The sequence below is a fragment of the Cyprinodon variegatus genome, unplaced genomic scaffold, assembly GCF_000732505.1.
Source record: "Cyprinodon variegatus isolate N-32 unplaced genomic scaffold, C_variegatus-1.0 Scaffold196, whole genome shotgun sequence".
NCBI classification, from domain to species: domain Eukaryota; kingdom Metazoa; phylum Chordata; class Actinopteri; order Cyprinodontiformes; family Cyprinodontidae; genus Cyprinodon; species Cyprinodon variegatus.
The window spans coordinates 662,464-685,612 of NW_015150649.1; the positions used below are offsets into that span (position 1 = coordinate 662,464).

The following is a 23,149-nucleotide window of genomic DNA, read 5'->3' on the forward strand; positions in this document are numbered from 1 at the left end:
CAAATGCTAAGCAGTCACTCAACTTCCCATCATCCACACAATGCGTGGTGCCACGACTGTTCATGCCATTTACTGCCCCATGCTGGTTACTATTGTAGCTGTGGAGTTCATCTTAAGCAACGCTGTAGTTTTGCCATCTATGGATGCGTGCAGCATGTGTGTCCTTATCTTTCATTCTGTCAGAAAAAAAAAATGTTTTCATGATGACAAGCAAAACCAGTGTTATTGTGCAATTCTGTGCCGGTGTTGACATTTGCCACCTGAGCTGTTTTATTTAGCACTGTGCTCCCCACAACCCTCTGGAGTCACCCGTCTCACATCTGATTCAGTTCTGAAATGATGTGACTCATTATCTGAGCTGTGTCACCTCGGGAAGATAGAACACATCAGGTGAGATCTTCTAGTGAGGGAAAGGGGACGATCAGCTGACTGTTTCAGGCTGGCAGTTCAATGCTCATCTCAAAGTCTTAGATACTTCTATAATTCATTATGAGCTGAACTGAAATGTTCAGAGGATCTTGCTATCGGGTTGGCTGTGCAACAGTGGTTAGACATTTTAACGAAAAGGGTGTCACATATTCCTATTCATTGTAAACATCTAGTCACCAAGTTGAAAACTCCAGGCACTCCAAAATAATACTAGTGGGTGGGCTAAGCTCAATATTACATTAACCACATTAATCACACACCATCAGTGTGTGAGTGTGTGTGAATGGGTGAATGAATGTAGTGTAAAGGGCTTTGGCCAAGTCTCCTAACTTGAATAAAGGCGCAATATAAGTACATAACATTTACCATTTACCATTAAGTGTGCTACAGTATTAGATAAGCAGCTGATGCAGGTACATTATTTTTTAAGGACTTAATGCTACTAATGAAAACATCTGAGCAGAAGATCAAGTTAAACCTAAATAAACTGCTTTAGAGCTGATTCACCTGAAGCAGTGATTCCTAAACTTGCAACTTGCAGCTACTGACCCCCGGAATAGAAAACAAAGGAGACTTGTGAGTCCAAATATTAGCTTATTATACAAGCTTACTAATAGATCAGTTAAAAACCTCAAAAATGACAACAAAAGCTGAGTTGACTACCTGTATGTTGTTTTTCTCTGTGTTAAAGGTACATTTTTTCCACTCAGATTATAAGGTAATCATTATAGGCTGTTATTTATCTTGGTTATTTTCAAAAGACCACACAGTTGTTGATTTCAGACCTCCTGTGAGTGCTTCAGCTTTAGTATCTGTAGACCAGAAGTAAAGTACACAAGTCCTGTATTTCACCCATTCATTCAACAATACTTCCGATGAGTCAACATCCATTTTTATCCTTTAGAGTGACTGCATCTGACTGATCATTCTCAAAGGTCTAAAGGAAGTGAAAAAGAAACCAAAGTACTGCGAAACATTTGAAAAGAGAAAGAAAGCACAAAGTATGATAAACACCATTTTGAAAGATTACAAGGTGTCTATCTTTGGACCCAATTAAGTACATTTGTGTTGGTGTGCGAATTTCTGAATGGTATTTTTAAAGCACGCATCTTAAATATAAAGAAATTTCTTTTCGACATTTCAGATGCAACCGTGTTTTAGTCGGCAGACGTACCAACTTTCCTTGATTGACTCAACGGATCAAAGCCGATAAATGAGATTTTTTTTTTTAATGTAAGATCTCTTACCATTCTCACTCTTCAAACTCCTCAACAATAAGTAGGAACTGCTGTTTGCAGTTTAGAAAATTCTAGATAAATGGTTAGAGATGGATGTTATTCTTTATTTTTCAATAGACTTTCAAACCATTCTTGTTCTCCTTGTTCTTTTGTTATAGTCCATAGAAAGGTTAAAATCAGAATCATCAGGTCAGTTCTTCAAAAGAAAACTCATAAAAAACTCATCCTTTAATGAGTGATACCATATCAGAAAACCCTTTTTATAGTGCAGGGCTAGAAAAAGGTCTTGTAGATGTGTAATACACTTCATTTTCACTCATTTGTTGCTGTTTTATACAGGCCTTTCTTTTAGAAATAAAACAGGTTTTCTTTTGAAATTACAGAGGTTTTTGAGAACTACAGAGGTTGTTTTTTTATGAATTGAAGAAGCAGTAAGTCCAGGCTCAGAGTGGGGACGATTTTCAGCCCTGGCATTTTTCAATCTATACTGGCCCACTTATGGACTTAACGTTTTCCAGTCCAAAAAATGTTCATAAACCGCCTGGCTATACGAAATCTCGCCCACTTTGAACCAATGTCTATTGATCTCTTAGGTCATACATCTAAAGAAAAGCATTTTTTTACCCATAGATGACCATCCTAAACTGCCAGATTGGAAAACATCCCAACCTGGCAACAATGCACATAAGACGGAAACGTTACCCTTTAGATGCAAAACCCCGTCATGCACCTTGGTTTTTTAAAAAAAAAAAAGCATTTTAGTTTTATTATAATTTAGTTTGTTGCGAGGATATTACAGTTTGAGGAAATAGAAAATTACCCCATATGCCAACCGTCACAAGGATGCGCATGACAAGGAAGGGCTAAATATATACTGCATGCATCATTTAGGTAGTTAACATTATATTACTTCTTGGGCTCCTTGTGTTATTTACTGTCAAATGTCCAGCATCACAGATTACCAGTTCAAACCTGAGTAAGTGTTTGGGTTAAATGAATTCATCACATTTCTCAGTTATCTTCCCTCTCTGCAATCTGTATCTTCTTTTGTCCCTTCAGCCTCCTTGCTTCACACACTTTCTTCTTCTTCACTTCTGTGCACCAACCCACATTGCTTCAGCAGGATTATGTACCGTCTTTGAAGTTTTTTTTCTGGGTGTTTTATACCCATATGTCCTCCCGCATGTTTCTGGATGGCAACTGCTGATGTTTGGGTGCGGGGTGAGGGTTTCAGTACGAATCCGTGCTTAGCTGCTGTTGGAAAAAATGAATGAGTTCTTGTCCGCGTATGCACATGTTCACAGTTTTACATAGATACTTGTGTGTATTTGAGCTTGTGTTTCTATTCAGCAGGATTGTTTAACAGAAGAGGAGTTTAGCAGTGATTTGTCCGTCCATTGATGTCCCTCTCTAATCCTGCAGTCATACACGCACGCTTCTTTGTGTGTGCGGCTCTCAGAGATCTAACAGTGTGAGGATTAGCAGTTTTGTGAATGGGTTGTGGCTCGGGCCGAAATATAGCACACAACTTAACACTGATCGGCAGAGGGTTTCCGAGGGAGAATGGGATCAAGGGGCGACTGAGGCAAAGCGGTAGATACTTGCTGCATGTGTTGAATAATAAGCCTTGCATAAAGCTACTGTGTACATGTTTGGTATGTGACTATTAGATGGCTTGACACAAGTTTCTGATTACAGACACGGTCACACATGCACAGAGAGACAGATGGAAAGACATTGGAAAAATAAGAGTTGAGACTTTTACCGACAGGGACAGGAGGGGGGATTGGTTAGTGTGTAGGAAGGCGAGGGTTGCTGTTGTCATAATCGCAGCATGTGAGAGGTTTGCGTGGGAGATGGAGAGAGTCAAGATTGTGTGTATGTGTGAGTGAGAGAGCAGAGGCAGCAGAAGAGTCTGTGATATGTATACGGTGAGAGTATATATATAGAAGCTTTTCATCAGTTTCCTTAGTGACTGGCTGTGACTGAGACTGTATTCTGCTCAGTAGAAAGGCACATGATTTTGACAGAATCTGTGGTGTTTTCAGGTTAACTCGAATTCATTTTAGTTATTTGGACATTGATGGATTTATGAACATTGGGGGAAAATGCAGGAGTCAAAACACTGAAAGCATCTGAGAAATCATTGGTGTGGCAAACATGATGGAGACATTTTCTAGCATGCTGTCTGCCTAAAGTTGACTTTCTGCTTTGAGAAAAATTTTATGTTTGCTAATCATTAATGTTTCTAATTAATTAATATATGTGATTCTTTTTTTTTACGAGCAGTTTTTTTCATGCCCTCATTTTTTTAGCACATCTCATGTTATCTTATCTGGGTAGTTTTGGAGAAATACAAACAGATTAAGTTTTTTGCTAGATTTTAATTATCTCCATATGGGGTTCCTGACATTTGTGAAAACGATTATAAGTGATTTCGTGTCACTGTTTTATAAAAGCTAAGCTGTAAAGGTGAACATGGATCACAAAACCTTTCAGTGTTTCCATTTACTGGCTGACTTAAAACTAGACCTTGCCAACGACGTGTATAGATAATGTAAAAAAAAAAAAGTAAGAATAAATGGCTGCAAAGGAAATCTTTTTTTATTCGCTTTTTTTATTTGCCCTTCCCCTTGTCAATCAAGTCTTTATCTTTGTCTCTGTTTCTGGTGTTTTCAGGTTTGTTACATTCTCTAGCACAAACATTTAGGCTTTTATTTTCCATTATACTGCAACATTATGGTTTTATGAAAAAGTGTAATTTTATAAAGCATATTTGCAAGTTTCATGACAATACACTAATCAATTTAATAAATTTTACTGTCTGCAGCTGTATCTGTTGATAAAAGAAATATATATATATATATATTTTTTTTTTCTTATTGAAATTTTGTCTGATTTCACTGCATCAATACAGACATATAGTGAGGCTCCTTATGCACTCTCATGTTTCTTAAAATTAGGTAAAATATAGTATGGCTTTTAACATATATTATTTAACAGTCTTCTGAATAATCAGAAAACGTATTTTTAAACAGCACCTGCAGAAAATTAAGTTAACAAATGTTATCATAATATTTATATTTTGATTTGCAATCTATCTAGATAAAGAAAGTATAAAATGTATGAATAAATGGCTGCAAAAGAAACAGACATGTTTTGCTGTATAGTTTACGTTCTAGGCATAAAAACAAACCTTTTTTTTGTTTCTTGTGATTAAGCCTTTTCCCATTTTATTTATATATTTATCTTTGTCTCTATTTCTAGTTTTTGTAGATACAAATTTTAGAGCTGTGAATTTCACTGACATTCTAGTAGCAGTTTATTATTGTAATAATACATCAGCTTGAAAGTCTAATCTTTCAAAAGCTCTCTAACTTTTTAATCGATTACTTTTTTACTCAGTCAAACCTCTTTGAAGCTGAACAATTTAACACTGGAATGATATCAAGTGAACAGGAAAACCCAACCAACAAAAACAGGATGTCATTTTAGTGCCTGTTTGGACCCACTACTCCTTAAGGGAATTATTTCAGCCTTGTGTGTTTGTTTGTTTATTTTTGTAAGTGCATGCTCATTTCTTCTCTCTGCATCCAACATCTACTAGCACAAAGAAACACATTTCATCTATATTTACTTCCAAATTGTGATTTAACTAGGTCAGCTTAAAATCAAATATAGTTTGCTGCACATCAGCAAGCAGGCATGCCATCTAGTGGCCAATAATTGGAAATACAGTCATATTAAAAGTGTCTGCAGAACTTTATTAGCAACAAGAAAAGCGGGTTTTTTTATGATTATTTTGTTATTGTTCTTATAGCCATGATTCATATATGCATTTATTAGGATTTGTAACATAATCTTCCAGTCCATTTTATTTTAGATATGCAAGATCCCTTTTGCCATCCCTGCTTTGAACACATTTGTGTTGTATTCACACCAGAGATGTTTATTTGCAATGGATCAAAATTTCCTCTGAATTTTCCAGTATGCTAAAAATATTCATAATAAATTCAAACAGTTATAGATAAAGACATGTTTGTGTTTCTGTAATCCCTCTTCTCTCTCTATCTCTCCCTCTCTCACCCAGTTATCTCCCCCACAGTCCCTTGCTCTGCCCTTCTCACTGTAACATCCTCCCACCCCCTCTCGTGTTCCCTTTCTCTGCTTGTAAGCGGTCTCTGGGCATGCAGCCAGCTGGCTCGTGTGTGTTTTTTGAATGAATACCTGATGAAGTTGGATGAGCAAATGGTGGGAGGGGCCCATGTGAGTGTGTGTGTGTGTGTGTGTGTGTGTGTTTGTGCAGAGCAGACAGAGTGAGAGCACTGGCTCGCATTCAGCCTCTTGCATAATACACATTGGAGCTCTGCATGCGGGACTCCCTCCCCGTGGGTGTGCGCATCTGCCTGCTACCAGCTTGTGTGTGATTACCTGCATGTCAGTGGATGTGAGGGGAGCTTCCTGCCTTGCTGTCGAGATTTAGCAGAAGGCTGTTGCCTGACCATGAGTGTCTGCGGTGCGATTCGAGGAGTGAGAAAAAACCAAGCACAGTTTGTGGCACAAGTGCCCTGGGTCTACTTAGGATTTTCCGCTTGAAGAGGGCGAGTGGGGTGTGTGGGGGTTTTGCAGGGAAAGATTTTAGTTGCTTTGCAAAGGACAGGGCAAAGCAGAATAGGACGGGAGTCAAGGGAGCAAAAGAATGAGAGGGGGGAAGAAAGCATCATGCAGAAGTGGGCTACTCCTGCTCCCCTGGTAAGTAGACTTCTCACAGTTTTGTGCTTGCTTTGAATGAAGGGCATGCGTGGGACAGGGGAGAGTCATAATGTGGCTGCGTGAGAGCTGCATGCTTCTTTTTTTCCCCACAGTGTGTCATATGTGTGTGTAAACTGGAACTGCCCTAGTTTTTTCTTATGATAGGGTTGTTTTTCCTGCTTCTTTGTCTGCTGTCCTGAAGCATTTTTCCTCCCTTCTACAGCTATTCTATCCCTTCACCCCCTCTGTTCACCCAGCCAACCCCAGGGCTGTCAGGGGGGAGTAGAAAGTGCAAGTCATGCAACACTGCCCATGAGTTTGTTTTCTGAAAGTTACTCTCCCTTTTTCTTGCAGTCGTGTGTACAGCCCCTGCTCCCATAGAACTTGCTTTCTCTCTTGCTGCTCTTTCCCAGCTTCATCTGTCCAGTCAATAGCCGATCCTCCATTGCTCTCGATATTTAAATGTCCGGGTGTGCGGGTTTGTGTCATCAGCAATACAATGGCAGTGAGTAAAGTGTCAGCCCTGTCAAAGTTCACATCATCATCTCTTGTAACGTGTGTGCAGGCTTGTTCTAATGCAAATACCTCCACTAACAAAAAAACAATACTAGAGCCAAATAGGAGGCATAAAGAAAAAAAAATACAGAAGTTGAGAAAGAGAAGTGTTAGCTTGCAGCAACACTGTACTCTCTAGCTGAACTATATTTAGCTGTGAGATAACACATCACGTTGAACTTATCCGTTTGATAGTGATTATGATTATGACTGGGCAGTCCTACACATGCTGCCTCATATTCTCATATATGCAGCCTCATATTGACTGTTGCTTTTGGTATACTTACTTGATGGTGCATGAAATCAACTTAACTTATATCTTATATTTCTGAGGAAATGCATTTTAAAAAGCAATCATAACAGTGACAGTTTTTACATTGTGTCACATTTCAAGCACAAACTGTGCTTAATTTTAATGATACTTTATATGATACAAACATAAAGCAATTGGAGAATGCAGCTTGATTTTCAATAGTTTTACAAATCTAGATAGGGGAAATTTGGCTCAGCCCCTCTTAGTCAATGCTTTGTGGAATCAGAGTTCGCAATGATATTTTTTTATAAGAGATTTTGAGCGGGACATTCTAACTAATGGATATTCTAGATAAACCTCATCTGTAGCCTAGGTTCTGTGTTAAATGCTGCTTTTTTCGGCTGGAAGTAGAACCTCCATCCACGTCTCAAGTCCCTTCCAGCCTCTGAAGGGATATTAGGTTGGTTAATTTTGCCCCATGAACTTTGACCAGCTTGATGAGCCCCAACACCACATCTCACTGTTGGAATAGTGTGTCTGGTATGCTCATTTTAGGTTTTTGCTGCACATACTAGAGGGTTCTCTGGATTACCTATAACAAACCATAGAGACACGTCAAGGGAGTTCATGACGAACGGTTATTGGTAGATTCTCCTGGTTGATCTGAAAATCTCTACAGCTCCTCCAGAGTTTTTGTAGCCCTCGGAGTTCTCTGAAACACTCCTGCTTTTACCTTTTTTAAAATCCATGCTGTGTGAGATCTAAAAGTTTTGAATGTTATCTTTTCTCCTGACTTGTCTGCTGTGCTGTGGTCTTCATAATGTTGTTTGCTCAGCATTGTTCTCTAACAAACCTCTAAAGCTTGATTTATACAGAGCTTAAATGACACACAATGGGACCCTATTTAGTAGAGGTAGATCGATACATCAGTTAGTTGATATTTTGGGTATTTTTTGTTTTTTCACGTATCGGTATCAGTCGATACCTACCCACCAATTCATGGGTGCATTTAGAAGGCATGCTTTCAGATCACATGAAGTATATCCATCTCAGCACCCTCTATTTTCTTTCCATTTTTAATATTTTGTTTGATTCATTAATGCATTTTGCTTTCAGATTCTTTTTTATTTAAACCAAGTCTGGGGTTACATTTATTATCAGTTTTTCATTTTTATATTGTATAAGGAAGGAGAAAAAACAAGATCAGCTTCAGAAATTTTCAGCTAAAAATCATACGTACATATCGAGGGATTGGTTATACTGGTGTCAAAGTAATAAGCCTTTAAAAAAAAACATATCAGTGACTTCTGCCAAATGCCCTCCACATATTTCAGGTATTTAATTTTAGATAACTATGAATCATTTTCTTTCAACCGCATCAGTGACGCTCTACTTTCTGTTGGTTTAAAGTCTTAATTACAACAAATATGGATGTAAGGACTTTACCACATATAAATACTTTGGCAAGGCCCTGGAAATCCCCCTTATTTCTTTTTGCCACAGACTAATACGTGTTTATGTCCTTTACTACTATAAACACAATTTCATGCAGGCTTTTTCTTTGCCACTAGCTTCCCAGAGAGTACACTCTCACGAGATTTTGTAAATCTATCTGTGCGGTTGTGAGTGAGAGTACGAGAGTCTGTAGCAGATGGAGGGCATTCAGCTTGGGTTACACGTCATACGATATCTGCACATTAACGCACAGCCTCACGCTGCAAGCTCAGCGACTTGCAAGTGACTTAGCTTTTAAGCAAATCTGTGTTTAGGTGTCAGTTTCACTGCAAAGGTACTCTCTCTTTTTGTAATGTAGGTCAGCCGAAGCTCTGCTTTCATTGCATCTTGAACCTTCCTCTGCTCAGTTCTCTTTTGTAATGTCAAGAGATGGTTCCTTTTTTTACTCGTTGGTCTCTGTGCTCAACAGTTGGGGTTGGTGTTATGGTGTTTCCCCCTCTGCTTCAGTAAACGTATCAAAGATAACCCTAATATATGTTTAAACCAATTATTCTTACTATTCCAAATGTGTTTCTTCTGATGATTTTAGATTGTGTTTGTTCCTTCTCAGAATGTGTAGGTCTATACTGAGGACTGTAGTAATATTTTCATGTTTTTACCAATAGATCATAATTGTACAGGTACAGGCCATGAAAAAAGTATTCCCCATGGCCAATTTCTTTGTTTGCTTCCTTGTCTACATGATGGTTTAGATCAGGCATCCCCAAAGTCGGTCCTTTAGGGCTGCTGTCCTGCAGGTTTTAGAGGTTTCTCTGCTTTAGCACAGCTGATTCTGATGATTGCAGTTCAGCAAAAGCCTGTTAATCAGCTGTCAGTGTAAATCAGATGTGCTGGAGCAGAGACACCTTTAAAGTCGTTGGGAAGTCATATTTAAATTTCAAATCATTGTGGCCTAAACGTGTATATAACTGTACTCTTTATCAGACCATATTGTCTCTAACGTTAGAAAATTTATATTTAAAAAAAATCCTGTCTTAAAATCTGAATTTTTTTTCCCGTTATCTTATGCGCGCCAGTTAGTTATACGTCAGCTTGTACACCTAAATTTGGCCAATCATGTATCAACGGTCATCTGTCAATCAAATTTCTTCGTTCATAGCATCTTGATTCATATGTCGCAGCTAATATATGCAACAGTGGAACTAAGAAATAAGAATCAAATACTTTATCACTGAGTTACGTTCCAGTGTTCACGGGGATGGATGTCTGTGTCTTCGGTTTTTAGTGCTTTTACAACTTTCGGCAGATTGTTTAAGATTAGTTAATCATAACAACTTAAAGCTGTTTGTCCGTGTTTGGTTCTGGTTTTAGGTATTCAAAGTAGAGTAGAGCCAGAAGAAAAAGCTAAAGAAAATGTTTTCACATCAATGCATTAATTTCTTCTATGCATTTACCGAGTGCTTATATGGGGTTATTGTCAACTGGTGACCTTATAATGTAACTGTGTCATCTGCATAGATATTGTAACTTATGTTGTTTTTTATTAAGATCAGATTTTGGAGCAGTGTCTAGATATTGAGTAAGAGGGGCTCTAAGATGGACACTTGGGGAACGCCACATGTGATTTCTGTGGTCTCTAATGTAAAATCACCCATTGACACATAAAAGTCCCTGTTCTTCATGAAGGATTTAAACCAGTTCAGTGCAATAGCAGAAAGGCCGACCCGGTTTTTCAGGCACTCTGATAAAATGGAGTGATAAACAGTGTTGAATGCTGTGTTCTTGAAGAACCACAGTTCTGGTAAGACAGAGCTAAGTCTAATTAGTTGCATATATTTTGCCAAGATTTTTACCATTTATTCTTGCATTGCCAAGCTTAAAATTCTACGGTAAAGTGTTTTAAATGTTGAAGTCTGAATAAGTCTGTTGCTGGACTAAATGTTTTTGTCAGCATGACATCTAAAATATATCTGTCCCAATACATCAATATTTTTCTTATCCGGCTTTTTGCTAGAAAGCTTTGGCTAATTAGAGAAAGTTTTTTAATCGTGAGCACTAACTGCTGTACCCATTCTCTTTTTGGACACTAAAGCAAATATGCCAAGAGCCAAATTAAGACAGAGCAGGTAATAAGAAGCAAAAATCAAATACTCTAAGACGAGAGTACTGAGAACATTAAACCATTATGAGGAAGAATGATAATTGAGAGTGAAATTATATTGCTGGAGAGGTGGGCATGTTGAGGCATGAGAATATGGTGGAGGCAGACTAAGAAGCGAGCCAAAGAAAAGTACACCTCAGCATTTAAACATCACCTATCAACATCACCATTCAACACACCTCTGAGTCACAGTTGCTAGACTGAACAGAAATGTTGATATTCTGTAAAACAAAACTTGCCTGTCTGGTAATGAATGCATGTTTGCTACCCTTGAACTTGTACAACCAAGTCTGCATATGTTCATGCGTACTTTGTCTGACTCAGTTTATGTATTGTTTGCAGATACTGTAGGTGTTTATTTCCCTGTAGAGTAATGCTTTGAATGCCCTCAGAGGGCATATTCACTATAGAATGGTCCATGGAGCTGTGCAGGGAATCATTAAAGTGATCGAGTCTACACCTTCAGTTGTTGCAGTTTGCTTTCAAGCAGAGATTTTTAAATATGCAACCTTATCCAATTTTTGGGGGGCAGTATTGCTCCAGTGTAACGCTGATGAAGAAGAAAAAAAAACATGAAGAAAAAAGTCTGCCCCTTGGAATTTCTTTTACTACTTTGGTGTTCAAACTTAGTTGTGTGCCTGCAAATGTTTACTATCCCATATTTCCTCTTAGGATTCAAGCTTTTAATTTTCTCTTCTTTTTTTTATCAAATGCATCCTCTCTCCCTTCTTTTGGTTCAATGAGAGTGGGAGACATTCAGTGTACAAAGATAATGCCGTGAGTACTGCTTTGCAAGAAATAAAGTAATCAGGGTTATAAAATCTGAAAGGTTATCGTTTAGCAATATTTTTGAAAAATGTATTCAAATAAGGGTAGAAGGACAAGCTCCATCTGGTTATCAGGAATACAGGATACGCTATGTGCACAGCCAAACAAAACCATCTAGATGTTACACACGTTAAATGAAAATGAAAAATTGCTTGGTAAAGAAAGTCCTGGATCTCAGCCTAGATGGATGTTGCCCACATGAGTGTCCCAAAAAGTGGTAGTGACATTGAAAAAAGAGGACAGCCAAGGAGAGCGGTCAACATTGCCACCATTACGTAGGTTGCAGGGAAAAAATTGAGATAGGCACGCAGGACAACCAACCGGTAGTTGCTGAACAAAATTGTTATGTATATCTATATATATTTATATCTGACTATAACTATACTTAGACAGGCTCAACACGATGAACTTCAACAGATGAAGCAGACTTCAAAAAGTTTTTTTTTTTTTTTTTATGGCAGGCTCTTATCCACACTATAGGTGTTAACACAAGAGAGTTAGATGTTTGAAATCTAACCCCTCACTCCAGTTTAGTATTTGCTTTTAGTTGAGCAGGTATTGCTTATTTAAAAAAAAAAATATATTGATGTTTTCAATTAAGCACATTTCATTATAGAATATTTAGAAAATACTGTTTTCCTGTTGTCACACCATGAATCTACATATTCAGTAGATTCATGGTGTGTCCTACGACTTACACTCTATCATGTGCTATTTTGCAATAAGATATGCATGTCACCTCAAATTCTTACTGCACCACAATGCCTGAGAGGTAGGTCTGGGTTTCAAGAATAGAGTGTGAACATAATTGCAAACAACCAGATGTCACCACTTGTGTGCACTGGAGTGATGTGCTAGGTTATGTATGAGCGAGGGTGTATTTATAAGAGTAGGTTTTTGAAGTTCCTGTACATTATTTATAAGCTCACGCCAAGCTGTTCTTCTTTAGCAGTAGGGAGCCATATTTAACAGATGGTACACATCACAGATATATATTCAAAGTTACATAGTTAACAGATTTCTACACACAGCACTGAGTATTATTTGCCTGTTAGAGACTTGGAATATAGTTCCTATTTACCTTAGCAGGCAGTAGATTTTGCAAGCATGTTTTTCTGGATGGCTTTTATTACAAATACAGTGGATAGCTGAAATTAACATGTGCTTTTAGCGTACTGATTTTAAATCTACATAAAGTTTCTTTGTTTTTTTGTCAAATTTAGTAAAGGAGACGTTGTTTATAAGTAAAAAGCTAAAGGTGATAGCTTCAAGTTTAACCCTGCGGCCAGTAAGTGGCACTTCTCCCTCTCTCCTGCTCTGGATCCGTACTGTTTGCGAGTCAGTTGCTAGGTGCGTTAATGCTGATGCTTGCATCGGCAAACATTTAATTTCCCTTTCAAAAGAAATAGCTACGTTTGCTGAGCCCCTTTGCTTCGTTAAGTTGGCACCATCACCCCAAATCTTCACCAGTTTTTCTTCTTATTTGATTCTTTACTCTGAATCTGAGAAATGTAATGTCAACCAGAAGCTTCTCAGCTTCTTTCATGAAACGAGGATCCGGCAACACCTGAGGTCCATCTTATGTCACCTCAACCTACTATTCTTTTACATGTATCAAGAGTTTTGAATACATGGCTGCCACGCATTGCATTCTGGCCCGGCGGGTTCAAAAAAGAGAGCAACAAAACAATATAGCGCCTTGATGCATCTCAGTTTGCTGGGTGAAGAATGCTAAAAGGCAGGGAAGAGGATTCTGTGATGGGAGATACTGTATGTCCAACGGCTGTTAGCGTATTTTTTAACCATGCACATGCGTCAGTGCCCCCTCCTTCACAAAAGTTCCCTACACTGGAAACGCCTCCACCGGTTATTTTGTATTCCACCTAGAGAGGCAGAAAAGTGCCAGGATGAACCTAGTCAGCAGGAAATCTCCATAAGAAGAGGTCTCTGCTGGCGTTATCACTGCAAGTTATATTTACAATTTGTTGATGTGTTCTCACTGCTGCTTGTTTCATAATTTAAAAACTACAGCACTTACTACAGGATCAAACATAATTTATCGGTTCAGCAAAGCATCCATTCTCAGACCCCTTTGCTCCTTCAGGGCAACTGTCTGAAAAGAATCTCCTAAACACACTACATCATAAAACGGCTTTCTTCTCTAGCTAAGTTTGTCAGGATTCTTTTGGCCATTGATGCTCGAGTTTACACAAAAGAGTGAACAAATTGGTTAAAAAAAAAAAAAAAAAAGCCACGTATTTTGATTGAGAAACAAGTAGCCAATTCACTTTCGACAGTAGGCCAAGTAGATTGGCTAATGTTCCGTAGGCACCACCACGGCCAGAGTTGATGGATTTTACCTGCAAGAATGCCATCCATCAATAAAGTCATTTTAGATTAATCTGGACACTTATTTGTTTGTGAAAAAAATTATTTTTCATACCTTTAACTCTCCTCCAAAAAGGTTCCTTCAAAACATATTCTAAAAAAAGGTAAGCCAAAACCTGTTTGTTTTGTGAAATTAAAAATCTTCCAATCTGAGCTTTATCTTGAAATAATCATAATCTCATTTCTGTAAAGATTTATAATCAAAGTTGAGTTACAACCATGCGTTGAAGCCGTTCTTCTGTTTTTGCATTTGCTGCCATTACTTCAGCATTCGGGAGTTCATTTATACCCATTTCTGCAGCAGAAGACGATCTGCAGCGAATCCACCACACAACATGATGCCACCTCCCCAGTACTTCAGTCACAATATTGTTGAATATTGCAAGCTTCACCGTTTTGCTGCCAAAAGTCATTATATCAAAACCTTTTCATTTTGGTTTTGTTAGATCATACGCAATGTCTTCAAAATAAAGTTCTTTTACCAGCGTAAATGTGCAAATACTTATCTGGTTTAAGATTTTTTGGCTTCTTTTGCGTTGAATGGCTTTCAGCTAATCTTAGCTCAGATGTACCTGTAGATAATGACTTCCTGTTGCCAGTTTCAGTCAGCATTTTTACAAGGTTTTATGCTTTGATTATCAGGTTTTATAAAAATATTTTCATCGAACCCACCTGCTCCCCTCCTAAGAGCTATGATGACTTGACTCTCCCAACTGTTTAAGCTTTCATATGATTGGTGGAATTATTGCATGAACCTTTAGACTATAGAAGTTTTATTGGAAAGAAACTGAGGAGGTCAATCTTTTTTCTTCTGATATCTTTGCTGATTTTTTGAAGGTGTTTGAGGGTGCGCCTTGAAACAAATAAACTCAAGCTGTCAGAAGTCCACAAAGCCATGACATCATGATTTGGATTATACCATAAAATCTAATACTCTTGTTTACATTTTATTTAAAACATCTCTTAAATTATGTTATGGTGCATTTTGAAAATAGTAATATTGAAATGTATCTTATTATGGTAATCTTAAGTGGCCTGAATTACGGAAATTTAGGCTGATTTAATCTCAAACAGTGGATACAAATATCTGGTTGCATCTGAAGATGACGGCTACTCAGATAAGTTTTGTTCTGTAACTATTAACAGGAAGCAAAAGCTGATATTCCATTTAGACATATTTAAACTCTTCTTTTTAGATACCTACCGATGGAAATGTTACTTGCAAATTGATCACATTTTATTCTTTCTAAAACAAATAAGACAATTCAATACTGCATTTTAAGAAGTGTTTTAGATTTTTTTATAAAATGTGTCACTTTATATTCCTTCTGCCAGTTTTTATGTCTCTTTACCCCTTCCACTTTTCAGTCCTTTAAAACATGTTTTTCTCTGCCCCACAGGTTTCCTCTCAGTGTGGGAAGACTTTCTTTTGGAGGGAAATGATTCCACATGAAGTACAACACACTCGGCCCCCCATCATCCTCTGCAGCAGCAGCAGGCATAATATTGTGACGCTCTGCCCTACCAGACTAGGCTCTCCCCTCAGCCACTAAAGGTTCCTGGACAGATCAGGCCGCCCCACTCCTCCCATTAACTACCCACCCATATCTTCTTTTCAAACCCTCACCTGTCAGTTTTGAACATTTTTTTTATTCAAGTGAAATGGAAATTGACATTGATTAATAATCTGAAAAAAGAATTAAGCATTAAAAGTAAAAAAAAAGGATCTAAGGAAAGTGAACAGGACGGTCAGAGTTCAAGTGAAAAAAAACAACAAAAGAAAAGGGTATTGGAGCACAGCTAGAGAGAGGATAAAGCAAGTGTAGTTGGGAGACTTGAGGTAAAATTGAACATGAAGTCCAACCAGGAGCGCAGCAATGAATGTCTGCCACCCAAAAAGAGGGGCACGTCCAGCACGTTACCACCTGAGAGTCGCTCTCCTGCTATACCACCTGTTAGCGACAGGTCTGAGAACTCTGCCTGCTATGTCTCTGTTGCTGGTGGAAATGAAAGCAGTACTGGTGCACATCATAGCTCTAATAAAACGGATGGGCCCCTGTATAAATCCCCCTCCACCTTATCAGACTCTTCCTCCTCCTCTTCGTCTTTGAGGCTAGTATCATCTCTTCCCACGGTGTATACATCCCCCCTATCGCAGTCCACAATAGGAGGAACAGTCCATTACGCACAACTGCCTCCCAATATGCAGTTCATCGCCTCATCCTACACTACTCCATATACGAGCTATATTTCCCCTCAGATACTCCCCCCTCCTCCTCCCCCTCCCCACTCCTCTTCAGCCACACAGAGACACTCATACACAGAGACGTTACCTGCTCCATCGCTGGCCTCCAAACAGGACCATCGAGCATCCGCTGGGCGAACCTCCATGCCTCCTCCTTCTACGGACCCTTATCCCCACCATATTCAGATGTCAACATCTCCAAGGACTGTGTCTTCGCCTCATCACCAAGGAGGAACTCATCTACCTTCCCAGTCCATTCATCCCCACAAATATAACGATGGGTACAGCAGAAAGGAGGAAGGTACCAGACCCAGAGAGCTCCACAACGGTGAGCTGGAGAGGGGTAGGAGGTTTGGACACTCATCAGAGTCTGGCCTCTCGAAGTTGGGAGTAAAATTAAGGGAGGAGAGGTCCTCCTTGTCTTCCTTCGAGGCCCGTCATCTGGTTCTGCCATCAGAGTACTCTACTCATGATCACTTGGGCTTGAGAACCTCTGTCATGTTAATGCCTAATAGCCATGGGGACCACCAGCTGGTACCACCCAGAGGCAGCTCTGAGAAGCTGACAGCTTCTTCCCCTGCACACCTGGAGCGAGGCAGCATGGGTAAGCCTGTCAGTCGCCCGCCCTCCTCATCCAACAGCACCTGCTCTTTCACTTTTCCACCTACACATAGTGCAGACAGCCTGAAAGCAGCTGTTAGCACGCTGCCGCCCCAGACTGTTATTCAGACCACCCACAACACCTCAGAGCCACTGTCATTGGGACTCCCTTCGACAAGCATCTACCCACAGCAACCTCTAATTGGTTACATTACAGGGGGCAGTGGGAGCAGCTACCACACCGGCCTACAGCAACATTTGCTCATTCCAGGCAGTCAACCAGTCATCATCCCAGTTAGTGGCGGTGGCGTCCCCACACTGGAGCCTGTAACCTCTCACATTACATCATCAACCCAAGCTGCACCTTTTCCTGCTACACTCCCACATACATACATCGCTGCCACTGCCCCAAAAGGAGAAACTCTGGAAACCCAAAGTGGCTCCTTCCATGTTGCTGCCCCAGGCGCAGTGGTTCAAGCCCAGCTCCATCTCCCCATCGTCTCTGCTCCTCCGGGGCTAGTTGCAGCTTCCACTCCTCCAACCCATTCAAGTACAGCGGGGCCTCCCTCACTCCCACCATATTTTATCAAGGGTTCCATCATCCAACTGGCAGACGGCGAGCTGAAGCGCGTGGAGGACCTGAAGACAGAGGACTTCATCCAGAGTGCAGAGATCAGCAGTGAGCTGAAGATTGATTCATCCACAGTGGAGCGCATTGAAGGCAGCCACACCTCACCTAACTTTGCTGTTGTTCAGTTCTCCGTTGGGGAACATCGTACACAGGTGAGAAAAATATATTTAGACCTGAAAATGTATTTTATCACTTTGCATCCTAATTAGCATTGCAGTGGTTAAAAATATAGATGAATCCACTTACCATGAACAAATACACTACCAGTTAGAAGTTAACATAAGAGTCATCGATATAACCCTTATTTAAAGTCCAAAAATTAAAAAATTACTTTGAACATTTATAGTTTAAGGCAGAAATGAATCCAGTTTGATTACCTTTGATACATTAAAAAAAAGGATTATTATTGTATAGAAATAATTCTTATTTACAATAATGACCTGAACTATAGATTTGCACATCAAACACAGTTTTATTAATTAAAATTTGTATTAAAATTGTCACCATCAGCAACCATGAAGTGAATCACATGATTTCTGGTCATTGCTATGATTTTCTATCTACAGCAAACAATTCAAATATAAGCAATAGGAAAAGCCTGTTTCTAATACAGATATGTGGTAATATTAAAACAACTATATAATTCTTTCACAGAGGTTTTTATATTCAAAAGGTCCTTATAATCAGAAAAAAAACTTATCAGAATATATATTCTAAATTATACACACCCTTTTGATATTTTATGTTAGAGCTCCTCGTAAAGTTTCAGGGGGAAAAAAACACATTTACAGTATGGTATGCCCTAACATACAATATATTTGAGGAATTTATTAAGATCACAATAAATCTCGTAATAATTTTTTTTTTCAGTCCTTTTAAGGGAAACTGCAAGGGTCCATTTATAACAAATGCTTTTAAGCATCAAAAACAAGCTTTGAATGCTCTGTTCCACTCCTCTGCTCTTTTCCTCAAAGTTGAGAAAGTGACTTGACTTTATTTGCTTTAATGAGTACCAAAAGAAAAATTTGAACCTGCTTTTTAGTGAGAAACTGCACCTTAAAACATTATATATGTGCAGTTAGTTCATCAGGATTATGATCCTTCCTAAATATTTTGAATCTGTATCGATGCAGGGTGGTTGCCTTATCCTTCCACCCCAAAAAAGAGCAGTTCAAATATCTTAATACATTTCAATATTAAACTGACATTCGTGTTGATGAAAAATTCATTTAAATATTCTATTAAGCTATTTATACATACTGTACATGCCAGATCACTAACAAAGAACAATATAAGACAATATCTGTAATGATATCTCTCTCGTTTATTAATTTAGCCTCACAAAAAGACTGTAGGACAGATTCCAGGAAGGTGCTGCCAAGAATGAATCCTAAAAACCTTTTTATATTTTAGTTCTCTGTGTTAAAAATTACCAAAAATGCAATGCTACCAGTTAAAATAAAGGAAACTCTTTTCTAACCCACCAGATGGCTGTTTCCTTCTGCTTCTAGTATTTAAACAAAATAAATAGGTAATCAACAGTGATTTTGACACAAGGATGCAAAATCCTTGTGTCAACCTAACTTATTTGAATGAAATCTCGTCTAGAACTATTATTGGCTGCATTAGATGATTTATTAAGATATCCTGTTTTATAAAACATCTATCACCTGCAAAAATGTGGACACCTCTAATAGAATTTATATTTATTCAAATGTGGTACGATTATGTTGAATGACAAGTGTTGAGCTGCTCCCATCTTAATTACTTTATTACCATGAATCTCAGGATTCGGCTGTTCCCCCTATAATTAACGTCTCTGTGCCAGGTTGACAGTCCTGTTACAAACACGTTCTTATTATGAGCTTTACAGGAGTTCAAAGAGTTGAATTGAAATCTACTTGTCAGCTTCTTAAATTATTGAGTGAAGCAGGCAAGCATACTCTTCTCTCTGTAATGGAGGATCAAAGTTTCACGCTTAGTCCAAAATATTGAAGTATTCCTTGTAAAATTATAGTCCCAAAATAAAACTTGGAGGTTTTCCATTTATTGAAATAATTAGGCTGTTATTTTTGACCATTTTTTTTTTCTCAGTTTGAGGCAAAAGAAAAAAATCTAAACAAAGCTGTTACCCCTGCAGCTGCAATGTTGATCTTTCTGTATTATAACACTTCAAAGCACAACTGTTGTGGTTGGACTCCAGCAGACTGGATGAGTATTTCTCAGAGACTCATTTACTGAAGCAAAAAATAAAGAAAATTCTACCCCAGTGCAATATATCCAAAAATATGGGGTTTGTGTAAAGCGGAAATTAAAGACCTTTTATTATTACAGTATTCTCATGCAACTATATATACTGTAATCTCAATAAATTAGGCAACAACTGCAAGCTTGGTTAAGTAAACAAGTAATATGTTGGAATAATGCAAACTGAAAAAGAGCTTTTTTCTGCTAATGTTATGAAAAGGCTTATTTATAGATTAAATTAAAACCATCACCACAATAGGATTAAAAAATATCATCAGAGGCAAGTCAGATCTTGCATGCATGATCAAATAAGCATAAAATAAGCTAAAATAAGCATAGAGAACACTGAGATTAAATAAGCTGCCCTCACGAAGAAGATTGGTAGAAACTATGAAAGTGGTACATACAGTGGACGACAGGTGCAAACCACGAAAACGATGCTATTTCCCAAACACTCAAGCCCAAAAAACAAATGCAAAAGAAAAATGCTGCAAAAAACCCCGAAAGAACCTATAAAAACAGGTGCAAGCAGGTGCACATATGATGCAAAGTCCGAAACATGCAAACACAAAAAAGACAAATGCATTCATTCATGTTTTGGCAGCTCATTTCGATGCTTTGCTCTTGGTATAGTGTTTAGTCTAGCCTAATGCAGTGTAGCATAGTATAGTGTAACATAGTATAGTATAGTATAATATAGTACAGTACAGTACAGTATAGTATAGTATAGTATAGTATAGTATAGTATAGTATAGTATAGTATAGTATAGTATAGTACAGTATAGTATAGTGTAGTTCAGTATAGTATTGTACAATATGGTATAGTACTGTACAGTACGGTATAGTATAGTATAGTATAGTGTAGTACAGTATAGTAAAGTTTGGTATAGTTCAGTATAGTATTGTACAGTATGGTATAGTACTGTACAGTACAGTATAGTATTGTACTAGTATGGTATAGTATAGTGCAGTAAAGTACAGTATAGTACAGACTAGTATAGTACAGTATAGTACTGTATAGTATTGTACAGTATGGTATAGTATAGTACAGTACAGTAAAGTATAGTATAGTATAGCCAATTTTAGAAAACACCGTAGCTTTCATTCGAAAAATATAGAAACAGTCTTTGTTCATTTAAGCTGTAAATATTCTTCTGTTTAGCTCATGAAAATGGTGCATTGGTCTGTGGACAGTTGAGCATAAAACCCATGTTTTTTTTGTTTGTTTTTTTATTTTTGCTCAAAGGGACACTTTCATTCTCACAGAAAAAATGTTAAAAGTAAAAAAAAAAATAAACAGATTAATTCCAAACAAATCAGATGTGATGATTAATCAGGCAGACAAGGTGTAGAAAACTGTACCGTATGTCTATAAATAGCTGTGTCAGGAGTGCGTAATTGTGTAAGGATGGCTGCGTTTGCACTGCTTGGAGGACATCCACAATGGAAGAATGTGTGGCGGGGGGGGGTGAGATCATGCTGGTGGATGATGATGCATGGAATATTAGCTGGTTTGGATTGTCCAGCACAAGAGAGGCACCAAGGAAGCATGCATCTCTGCTCCACTTCAAGATCTAACCACCCCACTGTGAGGCAATATTTTTTAGAAGGCCCTGATTGACAGGTTAGATATTTAACACCCTGAGCAATCCCCTTGACAGCCACAACCGTTGGTTGATCAGATATATGATAGGGTTTTCATTACACAGCGTTGCAAGTATTTATGATGTGCAAAGGTGTCTCACATAGTTTGCTGCCTTGACGCAGGATTCCTGTAATGCTACTGTCATAATAATTGTCACCATTCTAAATAAAAGTCGCACTGGTAACCAACTCCAAGCGGGCTGTGTGTGCAAAGACTTTCATCTAGGTATTTTCGTCTATTTTTCTTTTTTTTTACGTATCTTATCCTCCTGTATTATTTTAAGCATTAAGTGTAGCCTACGTTTACTTAACCAGAATATGCATATTTACATATTACAAAGTTTTTCTCAGGTTTGCTTGCTGTCTTTAGGACTCTTCCTCAAGTTAGGAATTCACCCTCAAGATTAGATAGATTGTATTGAAGCAAACCTGCTGCTGCTTTGTTTTATACGTCCATTTAAGAGAAACCTTTAAGAAATGAATCAATACCTTGGTAGATTAATCATTGTTATGGAATTTGGTTATTTGCATTTTTTTAGACCATCTTGGACTGCTTTAGAGTAACTGGTCTTCATTGACCTCTTCGACTATCTCCTGGGCCTCTCTTTGATGGAGAACGTCTTTTTACCTTAACTGGTAGTTTAAATCTAAGCTTTAACTCATTCTGTGCATTCATTTTTAAGACAAAGCTCTGGGTGTAAAAACTAGTTTGACGATGCGGGTTGCATTCTTTTTTTTTTTTTAGACATTTCTCATTTACCATTGAGTGCTTTGGTATTAATTCTTGGCTTGCAAATAATATCTTCATCTGTCTACATTTAGTCTTCCAATCTTGTAATTCCTTTGCCAATCTCACTGCTTTAGTTCTCTTGGACCAATTTGTCTTGCTTCAAACTCACCAGGGACGTTTTAGTCGGCTAATTTCTTCAAACTCCTTTCTGTATCTCTGTCATAGTTCTGGTTTCTACTTCATCTAACCTTTGAAGACATCCTAAGAACAATGGAGATGTTTGATCAAACAGCTACAGTAGCCAATATTTGTGGAAAAAGCTTGAATTGAAAAAAAAAAAAGATTAATTACTTTGAGCTAAACATTGTTAATGTGAGTCAGACTGTCTAGAAATAGTCGATCTGTTGGGATTTCCACAAGGAATCAGATGCCAGACATTAAATGGACAGAAGTAGATCAAGACAAAAGACAAAGGTAGTTCTAATAAAAACTTGACACAACTAATATATGCAGGATACCACATCTGATCACCCAACACATTGAGTTTGGTGGTAAAATATAGACATAGACCAATTTATTAGTGAATTTAGCAGCCATGCCTTGACATCATCATCATTAAGGAGTATGCATTGCTGTATGTTTCCTTTGCTATCCATATTCTCTTGGTTTGAAATAACTTGTGTAACATTTATTATAACTGTATAATTTTTATAGTTTAAATGGAGCAAGGGAAAGGAATATTGTCTGAAAGGAGGAGGAAAAAAAACATATCTAGTAGAAGGGTTACAGCATCAGAAAAACATATTGGCTGCCAATCTTGTCAGCTTAAAATGGAAAATTTAAGCAATCATTTGAACTGGATCAGCAACGTTGAACAGAAACAGACTGGGAAAACTATTCTCCATCTGGTGGGTTTCATCCTTAGCTGTGACGTTTTGATTGGACAGTTAGAATTTGGACCCGTCCTCCTTTTAAGAATCTTGATTGTGATTT

The 23,149-nt window shown here is 38.1% G+C and overlaps 1 protein-coding gene across 3 annotated transcripts in view; it reads left to right on the plus strand.

Annotated features, from left to right (window-relative positions):
• Positions 1–23,149, plus strand: part of atxn1 (ataxin 1) — a 117,291-nt gene that overhangs the window by 86,033 nt on the left and 8,109 nt on the right. For 2 of the 3 annotated variants that reach the window (XM_015379627.1, XM_015379628.1), the window contains one exon: positions 15,460–17,687. In XM_015379627.1, the coding sequence (XP_015235113.1) occupies positions 15,912–17,687 (1,776 nt within the window). In that variant the 5' untranslated portion in view covers positions 15,460–15,911. Of the gene's footprint in view, positions 1–5,969; positions 6,420–15,459; positions 17,688–23,149 lie in introns of those variants that run through there. The other variant, XM_015379629.1, reaches the window with a different exon arrangement.